Genomic DNA, 15450 nt, shown 5'->3' with positions numbered 1-15450 from the left:
CAAAGATGTTATACACTTGATAATCAGTATTTATCCAAATAATGCTATTAACTTTTAACAAATATGTATTCAGAGCTGGTGATTTGGATGGCATTAAGATTGAACATTCTGGTTTGCTACAAACACCCTGAATAGCACTACAAACTGCTGATAATGATTTTTTCATAATTTGAACATTAACTATTAAACAAATGCTCATACACTCACATTTACACACACAAACATGCACACTTACAGTATGAAGTTCAGGGATTAAGATTTAAAAGATCAGTTAATGATAGGGCATGGAATTTAATAAATTTATTTCATTATTTGTTCTGAGATATTGCCAATGTTAATTGTGTTTTATGTATCATCTTAGTTACAAAATCATTGAAATTTTTATCGAACAATAAATATTTTAGGTTAGAATTCAGGAAATAGTGAATTATTTTGGAATTGGCTTTTTAACTAATTCTTCTGAGGAAATTCCTATATGGGCAAATAAATACAATATAGGAAGGTGTGCTCAGCAGAAATAGCCTTTAACCGGTTTTTCCTCCTTCTAAAGGAAATGGTTTAATGGAGAGGAAAGAAACACCATAAAAATTAATAAGTAAACATCCGCCACCATCTTAAAAAACATGCAGTAAATTAGAGGGTGGGTACAGTAGTGGTTGTTACCATTTATTTATTTGAACCTTTTAAATCTTCATTCATCAGAAATGATGTGAAGTTAAAATGTAATATGTGGGATGGGTCCAAGCACAACAAGCCACCTCCCCTTTGTTTCCAAAAAGAACCTTGTGTTTGGTAAAGGACATGCTGGCAAGCTCACAAATCACATTGCATGCAGAGAGCTTTAAGCACAACCAGTACATATATCCCTGTCACCTCTGTGACCTGCACACACAAACTTTTGTTGGAACTGTTCAGCATGAATGGCTCTTGGGAGAGCCCCTACTTTCTGTATTTCAGACCCCACAGGGCAAGGGTCAGGGTCCTTCTACTGCAGCTAGTAGTGGGGTGCGTGCAGCCATACTGCCCCCGTCAGTTGTGGAGTGGATCCACCAGCCATAGGGGACCAATGCTTTGCAAGTGGCTGGATCTTGTGCACTCTTTTCTCTTGTTATAGGTAAACACTGTACCAATTGAGCCTTGCAGTGCTCTCACTGACTCTTTGAATACAGGACTTGCTTCGGCCATTAGAATGAGGCGGAAGTAACAGGGTGCCAGTGTCTCTCCTTCTTCTCTTTTACTTTTGCCATTGCCATGGGAAGAGCATGCTCAGTGTAACTGGTCACAGGAGGATTATGAAAATCACCTAGTACAGAGCTGACCCAACTAAGGTGCCTCAAGCAAGCACAGCCTTAAACGGTAGTTTCAAGCTGACTTGCTGATGTTTGAGTGAGGACAGCCAAGACGAGCAGAAACACCTGGTTGAGCTGGAGAGGGACATCTGCACCATCTTTGAGTAGGCATACAGGTGGTGACTCTTAATGGGGAGCAATGCACCACTTCTGTAGGTTCAGAGGGTTCACAGAAATCTAGCATTTCAACATTTTTGGTTGCATCAGCCAGCTTGTCTCCATCCATGTTCTGAATCCCATTTCTTTCCAAACAGGTCCTTGACTTTGGCAAAACCTTTCACGTTCCACGGGCCTCAGCAACATTTATAATTTAATTAGATTCAAACTTTAATTGTTAATTAATACTTTCAGTTTTTTTGTTAATTTTTCCCCCCAGAGATATAGAGTTTAGCAATGGCTGGTCAATTCCATTTTGATTGTAATTGCTATTTTTCCTACATGTCTCAAATATTTGGTACATAGTACAAGTTATGCATTTGCTTCAACTAGTATAGCCGTTTTAGTTCACCACTGCTGTGAATTTTAACAATTGCACTGCCATCTTGTGTCCACTGTCAGACAGGCATAAAATAATTCTGCTGCAGCACCACTCCTAGCACCAGCTAGTCCAGGTTAGGTTCTCAAAGAAGTAGATTCTGAGATTAACGTGGAGGAGGTTTATCAGGATGTGCTCTTGGTATCAAGGGAAGGGAAGGGATGGGGAAGAAGCAGGTTTGGACAGAAAGAGAAGTTGAGTTGTGATGCAGTCTCAATGGAGACCTCAGCCAACCAAACAGGGTGACAGACACTTCAGAGTCATGCTTTCATTGATCTCTTATTGAATATTGAACTCCAAATTGTGGGAAATGGTTCTCTTCATCTAAAGCAATCCTTGTGAGGGGCTGAAAGTTGAGGGCTTTCTGTAGGCAGCAGTTCCAGCATCTGGAGAAGTAAATCCTTCATTCCTGAAGGGGGATCTTGGCTGGGCATCACAAAATCCTCAACCACATAATTAGATCTAAGTAAATGATGACTGTGGCAAAATAAGACAGTTTAGCTTTCCAACTTGAAAATTTTCCATCTGTTTATTTACTGTTATCTTAAGGTCTTCCAATTTAAGAGAACTCTTTGTGGTTATACATTTTCCTGGGTTGGTTCCCTCGACATCCATAAGCCTCAACTATAATTTTTATTTTATTTTTTTATATTTGTGAACAACTTTCTTTCTAGCATGAGAACTTATCTGAAAGATATGATTTATCCTTAAAAAAAATAACTGCCAACACCTACCAAGGGATCCATAATGATTGTGGAATGGCTGTTGACAGTGTTTATTTGTCAGGCTTTCCAGATCAGTTTACTTCCTATAAAAATGTCCTATATTGAAAGATAATGATCACACTGTAGATATTCTATTATTTTCTCTCTACCACTTAATTTGCATACAAATAGTCAAGTTTTAAAATTTCTCATTATATTTTAGGGACAACATTCATGGTAAACAGACCTTGTTAGATAGCTTAAATTAGCTTTTGTAAAGGACTCCACAAAAAGTGAGATTAAATTATTTTTAGATTACATTTATCCAAAAATATTTTTTGTTTTCCATTCGAGTTAATATCCAGGGGATTGAGACTCTGCACTCTTCAGCAACTCTCACATGCTCTCATGGCTCTTACTTTGAATCTGAGTATCATGTTCCTGGCTCATTTGTGATCTCCACATAAATTCAATTTTTCCAAAATAAGATTTCACATTACCGTTAATACCTGTAGATTTCAAACATTTACATTAGATTTGGAAATCACCTTTGGTTCTCAATAACATTTCCAGAGAGAAACAACAACAACAAAAAATGTATTGCACTTCTCTTTCACTGCAACATCTGTGATTGTCTTCCTATAAGTTCATTTTCTCAGCGATGGGAAAACTTTTCTACTCAGTTGGATAGTAACAAGTAATCAGGAACTATCAAAACATAGCAGAGAAAGTATTCTTTATTCTCTGTTTCAGTTCTTTAAAAAAATTAATGTGCCTTTAGTAATTACTTTAGAGATGTTTACAGAAAATTGTTAGTTTGGGGGAAAATATGCCAGATGCACATTTGGTTGCACACTAGTAAGTTGGTGGTAGGTTTGCATTCTACAGTTTGCACTATGGGAAAACCATTGTCTCAATCCAAAGAAACTGCTGCCCAGAGTCCCAAATCTGTCACAAGGATTGATTGTGTGAGAGCTGTAAAAGACAACTCAGCACAATTTTCTGGGGAATAGAACATTTTGCAAGATTCATTGGAAGGCCCTTTCATGAATAAATAATGCAAAATCCCTTACATGCCAAGCTCTGCCATCACTGCCTCCTCTGGTAAAACATATGGTCTATCATGGGCCTATCTTGATTTCTTATAAGATAATTATGTTTCTGGAAATATTAATTTTCATAGCGTAAGTCAATATAGAACATAGTTCTGTGATATAAATCCCAAGTGAAAGAATATTGAAAAGTTGTTTTATAATATTAATAGATACATATTTTTTTAAAAAAAATCTAAGTGTGGAATGTGATTACTGCTGTAATGGGCTGAATTGTGGCTGCCTAAAATTAACATGTTCAAGTCCTAATCCTCAGTATCTCAGAACATGATTATATTTGGAGATAGGGTCTTTACAGAGGTAATTAAGGTAAAATGAGATCATTAAAGTAAGCCCTAATCCAATATGACTGGTGTTTTTGTAAGAGGAAGAAATCAAGACACAGATCCATACAAAGGGAAGACCATGTACAGACAGAAGAAGATGGCCATCTACAAGCCAAGTAGAGAGGACTCAGAAGAAGAAACTAGCTTGCCAATTGGATCTCAGACTTCTACACTCCAGAACTGTGAAAAGATAAATGTATGTTGTTTAAGCCTCTCTGTCTGTGTTACTTTGTTATGGCAGCCCTTGCAAACTAATACACTGTCACAATAAGAAAATTTACTGAATTTTTGATTTGTGTATTTAGCTATACTTTAGTTCCTAAATATTGCTATTTATTTAGCTGGAAATTTTGTCATAATTAGAATGAAGCGATAACCATTACTAAATCAAAACAGTATTTGGATTTCTTTAGCATATTTGAATTTCTTTTTAACTCCTACATGTCATCCAGTGAAGGTGATGCGGCCAACAATTATGATAAGATTCTATTTCTAATTAAGAAGATTTTAAAATAATACTTTGTTGATTAAATAAAAAACAGAAGAACAATTCATATTTTTACACTGCTTTTTCTTATGTGTACTTTAGTGTATTTGAATCCCAAATTTTTACATAATTGAACAGTGGACTGGGCTACCAAGATTAAGTGGGCAGAGTCCCAAGGAAGAATTTTTGTAAAGCAAGAGCCACTTCTATAAAAGGACAACTGACATTAAGAAACTATATATTAAAATATTATGTCATGAATGTCATAAATTATTTCTTTCTCTATGGAAACATTTGTGTTATCTTAGCATAAATTATTGTAGAAATAATGGTGTGTCAGTAAGAATATATAAAGAGCAGTGCAAGAGTACAATAATTCAATTTAAATAAAATTTTTGCTATTGTAGCTCCATAGTTAGCTATTTTTTTGGCAGACTTTCAGAGTATTCAATTAAATTGGGTAAAAATGTATGTCATGAACTGAGTTGTGTCCCCATAAAAGTCATATGTTGAAGTCCTATTTGGAGATAGGGCCTTTATAGAGGTAATTAAGTTAAATGAGGTCATATGTGTGGGGCCCTAATCTAATAAGACTGGTGTCCACATAAGAGGAAGAGACATCAGAAATGTGCACGCACAGAGGAAAGACGTTGTGAGGACACAGTGAGAAGGCAGCTGACTGCAAGTCAAGGATAGAGACCTCAGGAGAAATCAATCCTGCTGGCACCTTGATCTTGGATGTTCAGCTTCCAGTACTGTGCAAAAATAAGTTTCTGTTGTTTAAGCCACTCAGTCTGTGGTATTTTTTATGGCAGCTCCCGGAAACTAATAATGTAGGTCATAGATATCTGTTGAGAACATACCTGCAAGAATAAATTTGTGATACTTTCTAAAAAAATAAAATAAAATAGTTTCAACACTGCATTTTGGTTTCATACTTAATAGAAAGTCAAAGGTTTGTGTTTCTGTAGTAAACTATAAGACATGGACTCTGCTTTCATATACGTACACTCCAAATTAATGTGAAGCCACTCATCTATATGCATGTTATGTTTTCCTCTCAGAATTATCAAATGTATTTGAGGAAGGACAAAATCAGCAGAAAATTCAGAAGTTTTCAAAAGACAATGTTTTCCTAACAGGAAAACTTAATTAATACCCATTAAATTGAAGGGAAAAACCTGACACAATACAGTTTATACATTTATCAATTACACACAATAAGTAATGAAAAATGCAATGTGCATAATTTATTTAAGTAACTTCCAAAACCTTTCTAGTCCAGTTAATTTCTGAGAATGGACTCCACATTATTCTGAGGAAAATGGATATTTTTCATTAAAAGTTTGTAGACATATTCCATGGTAGTTTAATATAGACACTAATTTAAATAACCATAATAATCCTTCTGTCTTTAAAAAAGAAAAAGCAATTTTATATTTTCTAATAATATTGTGGCTTTGGTTTAGTATTTTATTTTTCCCAAGATTGTGTGTGAGTGTGTGCGGGTGCATGCGTGCGCATATTACATACTTGCTCCAAGACAAATACTTCTGAAATCATAGAAAACATATACGTAGAATGACCATATATATGGGAAAAAGTAACAGAAATGTTTTGGTTTACACCCCAGGCAATTTAATTTTATTTCAACAGAAACTATAGAGGAGGTATAAGAATTGTGATAAATATCAGCAGTATAGAATCTCACCAAAGATGTTTTCTGGCGTGTTGTAAAACAGAGTGATACACTTCAGTGCCATTTGACAGGAAAACATACCCATATTGTACCATCTCTTCTTTCCATTCAGAATAAAGGTAGATTCAAACCAATTATGGAAAACATTGTACTGTGTAATACAAAGAATCTCCCACCGTGATAGATAGGAGATATCTGAACATTACCTTTACAACAAATTCAACAAATGTTATCAAAATACTCAAAGTCTTATTTCAGGACATCACTCTGTCTCAGTGCTTGAGTGTGGACTGCAAGTGGCCAAAGTTGTTTTACTCAGTGTCACTGTAGCACCTATTCCTCTTAATTTGCTCTTCCACGGTGAGTTGTTCAGACCGGACCTCCACTGTGGGACACACAGGCTTAGCTGCACATTCACTGCTCGGAGCATGAAAACTTGTGTTTCCATTGATGGGGGTGGCGCCTATTGTTTCGCCATGACAATGTTTGATGTCCTTCCCAAATTCTCTTAAATACAAACATGGCATATTTTTTATTTGATCTACAGAATCTATTAAATTGCGTTCAAAAATGTTCTCATTCTTCTTGGAAAACGCAGCTATTTTCACAGCGTTAGAAAAGAAGAAGTGTAGATTTTTGTTATTTGAGTGGTTTCCTTTGTTGTTTAAGATGTTTGTATCAGAACAGCCTATTGAACTCTTCGCCTTTACTATTAACCCACCATGATGAAGGCCTGGTTTGGGGGCAGACTGCACAGGACTGCCAGCAGTAGCTCTGTCAGTCTGCTGATCGAGAGCCATAGCTAGTACGTTCCTTGGATAAGTCTTTTCAGATTCAAATACGCCAAGTAACTCCGAGATTCTAGACGCATTTTCTAAATTTTCAGTTTGATATTCACTTGCAGTGTAGTTTGCGTCACTCGACAGTGGTAATAGATGAGGAAATTCTGAAGTAAATGTCTTGTGGCTGCAATTATTCAAATATGAGACTGCTACATAATTGTTATTATTATTCTTATTCAAATTCTCTTTATGATTTTCTGGCACGATCTCATCCTCAGTGTTAGTAACCTGTAAAACTTCTGCACCATCAGCCTCATTCATTTTTTCATTTCTCTCTTTCTCAGCACTCTGCACAACCACGTTATTGTTGTCCCTAAGATCCATTTCACTTTTCCTCTTGTTCGTTGTCTCTTCAGCATCATTCAGCTTATCGTGCACATTCTTATTTCCTTCCTTCTTCTCATCTTTTCTTGCTTCATACATATCCTTTGCTATGATTCCTATAACAGCCTCTTTCTGATACATATGAATGGACTGCAGATATGGCTGCAGGAAAGAAATGTTATCTAGCTCTTGTCCTTTATGTTCCAGAGTTTTAATGTGCTCTATTAGTAATTCACTTTTAAATTCAGCAGGCGTAGTGGTTGTTATTTCAGGAGGCCATTTAGGTTTACTCATTTTGAGCTCTTCCTCAAGGGGGAAGGTTTTCTTAGGCATCTCCCTGGAAGGGGGCCAAATGATTTTTAATTTTCCCCTTTCCCCAAATTTTCTCAAGTCATCCCTTTGCCCTTCACTGTCACCAGTGTCTATATGTTTATTAAGATCTCCAAGTTCGGGGTTATTTTCTGCACTGTTTTTATACGTATTTGGGTCTTCATTCGGAATAAAGTCCACAGAGCTGCTTTGATTTTTGTAAATCCATCGATCTTTATGCTGTTTGTGTCCAAAACCTTCATCATAATTTCCCTTAGATTTGAAAAGTTGTTTAAAGTGAGGTTTACAATATATTTGTCCATGAAGTGATGCATAATTTCCCAGACTGCCAAAGAGAACAAAAGAAAAAATTGAACATTCTACATATGCCCTGCAAATTCATAGGGAATTAGGGAATTAATTATTTCAAGAATGAGTCAGAGATTCTGTGCAATTAACTTACTGGCAATAGGAATGTGCTTATTATTATAATTGAACATTTGTGTTAGATAATAGTAACCATAATACCCTACATGATACATGTCATGTGATATGTAGGATTTCATGCCATATGTCAGGTATTGGTATAATAGATATTACAGTGTAATGCACATGCAGTTATAGATGGTGCAAAATGATAGGACTAAATCTTTGCTAACTTAGTAACTTATATGAGGCGTGGCAATAAATCCTGAATAGCACACACACAGAAATCAACTATTTGAACTTCCTTGTTAACTGGATTTTGAATGAACTGGAAAGCTTGTCTATGCAATTGTTTATCTGACCTCTGTGGGGTGATCAACAAATAGAGTGCCTGTTAAAATTAAAATTGAATTTAGTCAAAGGCAATGGCATCATTTTTGAATATCTGTGAATCTCCACATAAAAACAGATACATCAACAGACAGCAAAACTTAAAACCCATGGATAAAATGTATAACAAAACTAAGTGACAAGGTACCCTACTAACCCCCAAATACAAGTTAAGGACAAACCACCAACAGCTACAAGACTAGCACAATTTATCACATCTGTATGAGTGATAACAGAGAGAGCAAGGAAGGTGTCTGATGAACCTGAAAATAAGAGATGACAAAACAGCCAGATAATATTTCTTGGAAAGTACCACATACCAATCAGAGCACAGCAGCTGAAATTGGGAGGGATTTTGCCCTCTCCAGCAGCCAGTGAAAGCAAGGGTTTATGGTAGGAAAGCCTTAAGAGGCTGGAGAATCAAACTCTCAGAACTGACCCATGGAGATCCCCTTTCAGAATAAGACCCCCAAAAATATATGGAAGTGGAATCAAAATTGAGTTGTATAATTATGACAGAAATAAAAAAGTATGTTCTCATTAAAATGGGTGATAGGAACCAAGGTAGGAAATCCTAGAAGTCAAGACATCATAGTTTTTTGAACAAAATATGAATACTATAAGGGGTAGCTCTGTGAAGTTATGAAAACCATCCTGAATTGTGCTTCCTTCTAAGATCTGGGAAAACTAATTCTACATACAAATGAGCAACAGAAAAGAATCAAAGCCAAATATTACACAAAGTTATTACAAGAAATAAAAGAGTAAGGAACATCATAATATCCCCGCAGACAATGAAAATGTGCCAGAAAATCATGTTCTCAAAACATCAAAATTGCAACCAACTATTTCAAAATGAGCTAGGAGACATTAAGAAAATGATAAAAGACCTGAAAGAAGGTAATGAATTGGAATTAGAAAAAGTCATAAATGAGGTTCTGGAAATCAGGAAAAAAAAATAAACAGGAATAAAAGAGAAAAAAAAGTCAGCAATCAAAAACTAAATGAAAAGAAATAAAGAGCAAATAAACACAATAGAAAGTGTCTTAAGAAAGGAAATAGGAGAATTGAGATAAAAATTTACAAACAGATATGAAAAAAGAAATAAGGATTTGAGAGAAATACAAATATAAAGATAGGCACAAAATGTCCATGCATAGATAACCAGAGTTCTGGAAGAAGATAAGAAAGCAATGAAACAGGATAAATACTAAAAGGCTATAATTTAAGGACACTTTCCAGATATAAAAAGTATGAAGCTACAAACTGAAAGTGCACACTGGGTAACTGACGCTATTCACCCAGAATGACCAATGCCAAGAACTATACTCATAAAATTACTGGACTTTAAAGAAAAAGAAAATCCTTTTGTGTGTCTGAAAAAAAAAAAAAAAAGAAAGGAGCCTATGGCTTATAAGGGAAAGTTAGATTATTATCAGACATTTCCAACATTTTATGCCAGAAAGAAATGGAATAATGCATTTAAGGTACTCAAATGAAATAAAGTGTAAGCCAAGGATTTTATTTTCAGTAAAACTGACTTTCCATTGTAAAACACAAATTGTTACCAGCATGTAAGACCAAATGAATATAGGATATTCTACATCTGTCGTCTCCTTTGTCTTTGAGTCCTGAACTGGAAGAAAGGAGATGCCAACGTCATGGAGAAGAGGCTAAGCAAAAGCAAAGTAGTTTGAATTCAATTTAGTAATATCACCACAAAATCAATATATTTTTTCCTTTATAGCTGTTAACACTTAAAATACTAGCTCTTAACACTTAAAACACTTAGAAATCGTAACCAACCCAGTAGAAAGAGCATCAAGATTATTGTCTTGAAATGTTATTTCTCACTAAAAGAACCAGGGCCTGGAGAAATGACTGATTTCAGGCCTGGGGCAGTAACTGTACAGGATGAGTATGGAACATCTAGTCCCATTAGATAATGAGGAAACTAGCAAAGTCTGCTATGGTCTTGTCAAAAGGACTCAGACGACAGCTTGAAGGGGCTTCTACTCTCCAAGGATAGAATAATGTGAGCTTCAATAATAATAATAATTACATCTGATTGAAGCCAATTGTGTAAATATTTGAGTTTATAAAGATATTAAAAATATTTTAAAATTGGTTACCTCTAAGGGATGATTAGGCATCATTTCATTATTTTGTTAAATAAGTAACTGATGCGTTGGCAAAACTCATAAAGAAAAGGACAGAATGATACATTTATTCTGCTTTTCCTCCACCAACTCTACCACCATGTAACCAAATAGAAGGAGGGAAGCATATCCTGTAAAAGTATTCTAACTAATAATGAAAAAAGAGAACAGAAGAACTTTTTGCAATCATCAATTAATGGATATAGGCACTAAGCTTCAATACCTACTATGATGACAAAATGAGAGAGAAGCAGATATACGTGCTTACTATATATACTCTTGCCAATATTCCCTATGCTCTTGTGAAAGGCATCAAATCTTAGTTTAAACCAGAATCTAGATTCAGCTGACAATTTGTCAGAGGAGAAAGGAGCATGAAAACTGCACTGTAAGTATGCAATCAGCAAGTCTACACTGGGGAAAACTCTACAGGTCAAAAGTCCTGAGTTCTTATGTTTCTTGCCTGGCTTTGTTAGCTAAGAAACTTATTGAGAAGATGATGGCCTGTTGTCTAGTAACAATGCAAGACTGTATGGTTCCTTACAGGGACACTCATCTCAAACCCTGGCTTCTGTTTTCTTTCATAATTTCTCTTCACTGTAATTCCATCCAGTATGTATCCTTTATCGTCTATGTATTTTTTTAAAGCTATGTCATTTGTGAAATGAAGCAACCATAAGTACAAATAAATAAATAAATAAATAAATAAATAAAAATAAAATGGATTAGAAACAAAAAAAGAAAAAAAAACAATAACAAACAAACAAACAAACAAAAAGTCCTGAGTTCTTCACAAATAAATTGTAAGATGTGAAAGGAATGGATGGAAAAAAAAAAAAAACTTAAAAGACATATAAAAGTATTAAAAAATGGATAAAATTATAGTACCTAGGAAAGCACATTTGGATTAAAAAAAGCAACTATGAAAATCCAAGGAAGCAATTATTGAAAAGTATATTATTTACTCACAGGAGAGAGCAGGCTGTGTTTGGGTAAGAAACATGGAAGGACCTTCTCGAGTGGCTGGTGATATTGTATTTCTTGACCTTAATTAGTGGCTATAAAATATTCACTTTATAATAATTTTTTGAGCCATATCTTGCTTTGATTGGTTTTCTGTATTTATGGTTGTTTATACAACGATTTTTAAAAATAGTCATTAAATAATCTTTTTTGAGTTCTTATTATATATCAGCCTTTATTTGATATCTGCAAAGCAAACGCTAACACATTCCGTACAGCGGGGACAATTACATTAGATTGTATTAAGAATGGGGAGAGCACAGGAGATACTTTGGGAGCACATGAGAAGGACACCTGATCCATCTATGGGGGTCCAAGCAGGCTTTTTCCAAACCGTGAGTCTAGGCTGAAGTCTGAAGTATGTATGGGTAGTAGCTTGGTGGAGAGCTGGGGGAGAAGCAGAGGAACACCCCTGGAAGGAGTGGAAATAACATTTGGGACAAGATAGATATGAGAGAGAAAAATAGTGATTTTGTGGAACTGAAAGAAATTTAGTCTTCATGAAAAGTAAAATGCGAGGAAGAAGTGTTGGGAGAGGAACAGGGGCAAGATCCTGAATTAGCTTTTAATTCATATTAAGATGTTAATTTTGTATAGAGGAAACTATTCTGTTTTAAAGGGATGTGACCTCATATTTGCATTTTAGAAAGACTATTCTCTTTACATTACAGAGCATGGCACGGATGCAGGTTAGTGGCGGTGGTGATGTTGGTGAGAGATACTGGAAGCAGGGAGGCTGACTAGTTAGAAAGGCTGTTGCCTTAGTACAGGTGAGAGATGACACTTGCTTGAAGGGTACCTGAGCTGTGGGGATGGACAGAAGTGTATAAATCAAGAGGCATTTATGGGACAGAAATTACAGAACTTGGTCATTGCCTGGGTATAGGGAAAGAAGGAGAGGAAGGAGTCAAAGGTAATTTTATGTTTCAGTCATTGAATTAAAGTTAATGTCATTTCCTGAGAGAGTAGCACACAGACCATGAATTCAAGGAAGGAATTTTGGTAGATAACGGGGCATATTGAATTTGCTGTACTTATGAGAAATATAATTGGAGATATATACTAGTCATTGAGATATCAGTGTCTGACACACAGAGGAGAGAGATGGGCTAGTGGTATAGATTTCAGAATGCCATGTGGATGATGATTAAAGTTATGTAAATGGATGCAATAAACCAGAGAGAATATAAACAGTGAGAAAAATAAATGCCCATAACAGAATCTAACATCTCTATAATTGATAGAGAAAGCATCACCCACACAGGAATCTGAGAAGGATAGGAGAAAAACCATTTTACTCTGGTGTCACAGAAACCAAGGGAAAAGAATGTTGCAATAAGGGGTGTTAGACATTGTCAACTAAAGTCGGGAATGATATAGTCTGAGAAATGGACATCGGATTTAGCAAAATAATTACATTTCAACATCGCAGACCATAGCCATACCAAATGCCATATTCATTTAAATGCATTTACTTCAAGAGTTTTGGAAAATGCGTGCATTTGCTATTGTGTTGATAAGATGCTTCTGTTTCACTACAGAATAACAGAGCATTTTATTTGAACTGACACTGACATTATTCTAAGGTTTATTTGTTTTTTAGATGGAATAATCCAAACATAGGTAAACTCCAGCACCCACCACCTGTTTTTGTATATGAAGTTCTACTGGAATATAGCTAGGCCTATTAGTTTATAGCCACGCCCATTTGTTCAGTTATCTGCGGCTGCTTTTCCACTCTGTTGGAAAGTTTACATAACAACAAAAAATGCATGGCCTGCAAAGTTGCAAATATTTAACCTGGCCCTTTACAGAAAAAGTTTCCTGACGCCCGACCTAGAGTCTAGACTTCAGACTAAAGCAGTAACTTAAAAATCCTGACTTGCACAGTAACTCTTAATTTTTTTGTATCTATATGATCTCCATGTTTAGACAAAAGGAACACTTCTGGGGTTGATTTGGAAAGCAAAATTTCAAAACGAAAATGTTCACAGCCATCCTGAGCAAAACATAACAGAACATGACCACATCTCTTTTTTGTTTGGGTCAACTGATGGCAGCAAGATCTGGCACCATCTACGTCTTCCTAGAGACACGATGTTGTAAGTCCACCGCAGGCTCTTGAATATGTGTGCTGCAGACCACAGAACACTTACCTCAGTTTACTGTTGCAATGGTGGCAACGGAAGCAGGACTTATGAAAACTCTGCCTGTCTGCTGTTAGGCACTCCATTGGGTAAACCGTCTTTTGACAAAGTATACATATTTCTTTGTCTTGGAGTAGCAATTTCTAAAAATAAAAATGTACAAAAGCTTATTTAGTGTTCTTTTCAGTCACACTGTAGAAACAAAACAAACATCAGCTACGTATTAACCAGTCATGCAGTTCAAGTAGAAAGCTCTAAGAATTTTGTTCAGACATTCCTTCTCTGGAAATAAGCTGTCCTACCAACAGGTCTGAGACTCTGGTACAATCAACCTTACTCTAGTGTCTCTACTATTTTATACACTGTACAAGTTGACTTTTATTATTTAAGGAAACATATATAAGTAAAATATGTTTGTTAACTTTCATACGTTAAAAAGAATGTATAGGAAACTCAGCCTGGGGAGTCGGCTAATCATTCTAGCTAGATAACTAAAGTTTCCACGTATATAAAGGTTTACACCTAACTTGGTCCAAAGCTTTTATTGTTTAAAGCATTCTGGAGAGATTTTTCTAAAATACGCACATGTCTTTTCAGCTAAGGACATTGTGTTTGTTTAAATCTTGTCTGGATGATGTAGCGTTGACTCTATGACACCAATTCTTAACTTGAATCCAAAGAGACTCCTGATTACATTAACGTGTTCAGGGCCTTTTGTCCTCCTCAGTCTAAATGGCTTTGGATTTCAGGGCTTTCTGGATTTGCATGTCTGCCTGTTATAGTCCCCCTACCTCTTCCCTTGCTTTAAAGTACCTATATTTACATGCCGCTGTCAGGTGAATGCTAGCTCCTATGACTAGTAGTAGTTGTATTACTAACCCGTGTTTGAACAGTGGTTCAGAATTCACCTCAGTATATTCACCAGAATTCACTCAGAATTCACCTCATAAAAGCATACAAGCTCAAGGTTTTGTATACGAATAAATATATATACTTATATGTGCTTCGAGGCTCAATTTAAGCTATTGAGAGATCACTTTTGTTTATTTGGCTCTAGTAGGAGAAATATTTCTATAACGTCAGGGTGATTTTTTGTTTGTTTGTTTTGTGGGTTTTTTTTTTTTGTATTTTCTATATGTTTGTAGCTATTGTAACAGAAACTGAGCATTTGAAATTAATTAGACAACTTTGCTTAATTATGCCAGAAGCAAGCACATTAAGAAATCATATTAACCCAAGAAACTAGACACATATGTTGCAAATATGATAGAGGCATTGTTATTAGTTTCAGCAGTTTTATTTTTAGGCTTGCTATTTCTTTCAATCTGTCTAAAAGAATGGATTAGGCTAATGATACACATTAATTATGTCAAATCCTTTTTTTGTGAAGCCTCATTAATTGTAAAATGTAAGGAAATATAAATAAATAAGCTGTTCGTTGATGTACTAAGTTCATGTTATAAATCTCCCTTCTTCCAAACAGAATCAAATTTTAAAAATATACTATCCATGTTCATTTGCGAATGAGGTGAACTGAGCTATCATTCAAGATTTAAGAAAGGTGAAAAAAATCAGTTATAGGAAAAAATCAGTGGCATTAAAGAAAGCTAACTCCATT

The 15450-nt window shown here is 35.4% G+C and overlaps 1 protein-coding gene across 2 annotated transcripts in view; it reads right to left on the bottom strand.

The window, feature by feature from the left end:
• Positions 1-2402: 2402 nt before the first annotated feature.
• Positions 2403-15450, bottom strand: part of XIRP2 (xin actin binding repeat containing 2) — an 81013-nt gene continuing 67965 nt past the window's right edge. The window contains exons 7-8 of one of the 2 annotated variants that reach the window (XM_081050914.1): positions 13842-13975; positions 2403-8033 (exon numbers count right to left, since the gene is read on the bottom strand). In XM_081050914.1, the coding sequence (XP_080907040.1) occupies positions 6524-8033; positions 13842-13975 (1644 nt within the window). In that variant the 3' untranslated portion in view covers positions 2403-6523. The remainder of the gene's footprint in view (positions 8034-13841; positions 13976-15450) is intronic. The other variant, XM_081050913.1, reaches the window with a different exon arrangement.

Source organism: Rhinolophus hipposideros, assembly GCF_964194185.1.
Source record: "Rhinolophus hipposideros genome assembly, chromosome: 6".
NCBI lineage: Eukaryota > Metazoa > Chordata > Mammalia > Chiroptera > Rhinolophidae > Rhinolophus > Rhinolophus hipposideros.
Note: the sequence above shows the minus strand (reverse complement) of the source record. Positions and strands in the feature narration are given on the sequence as shown.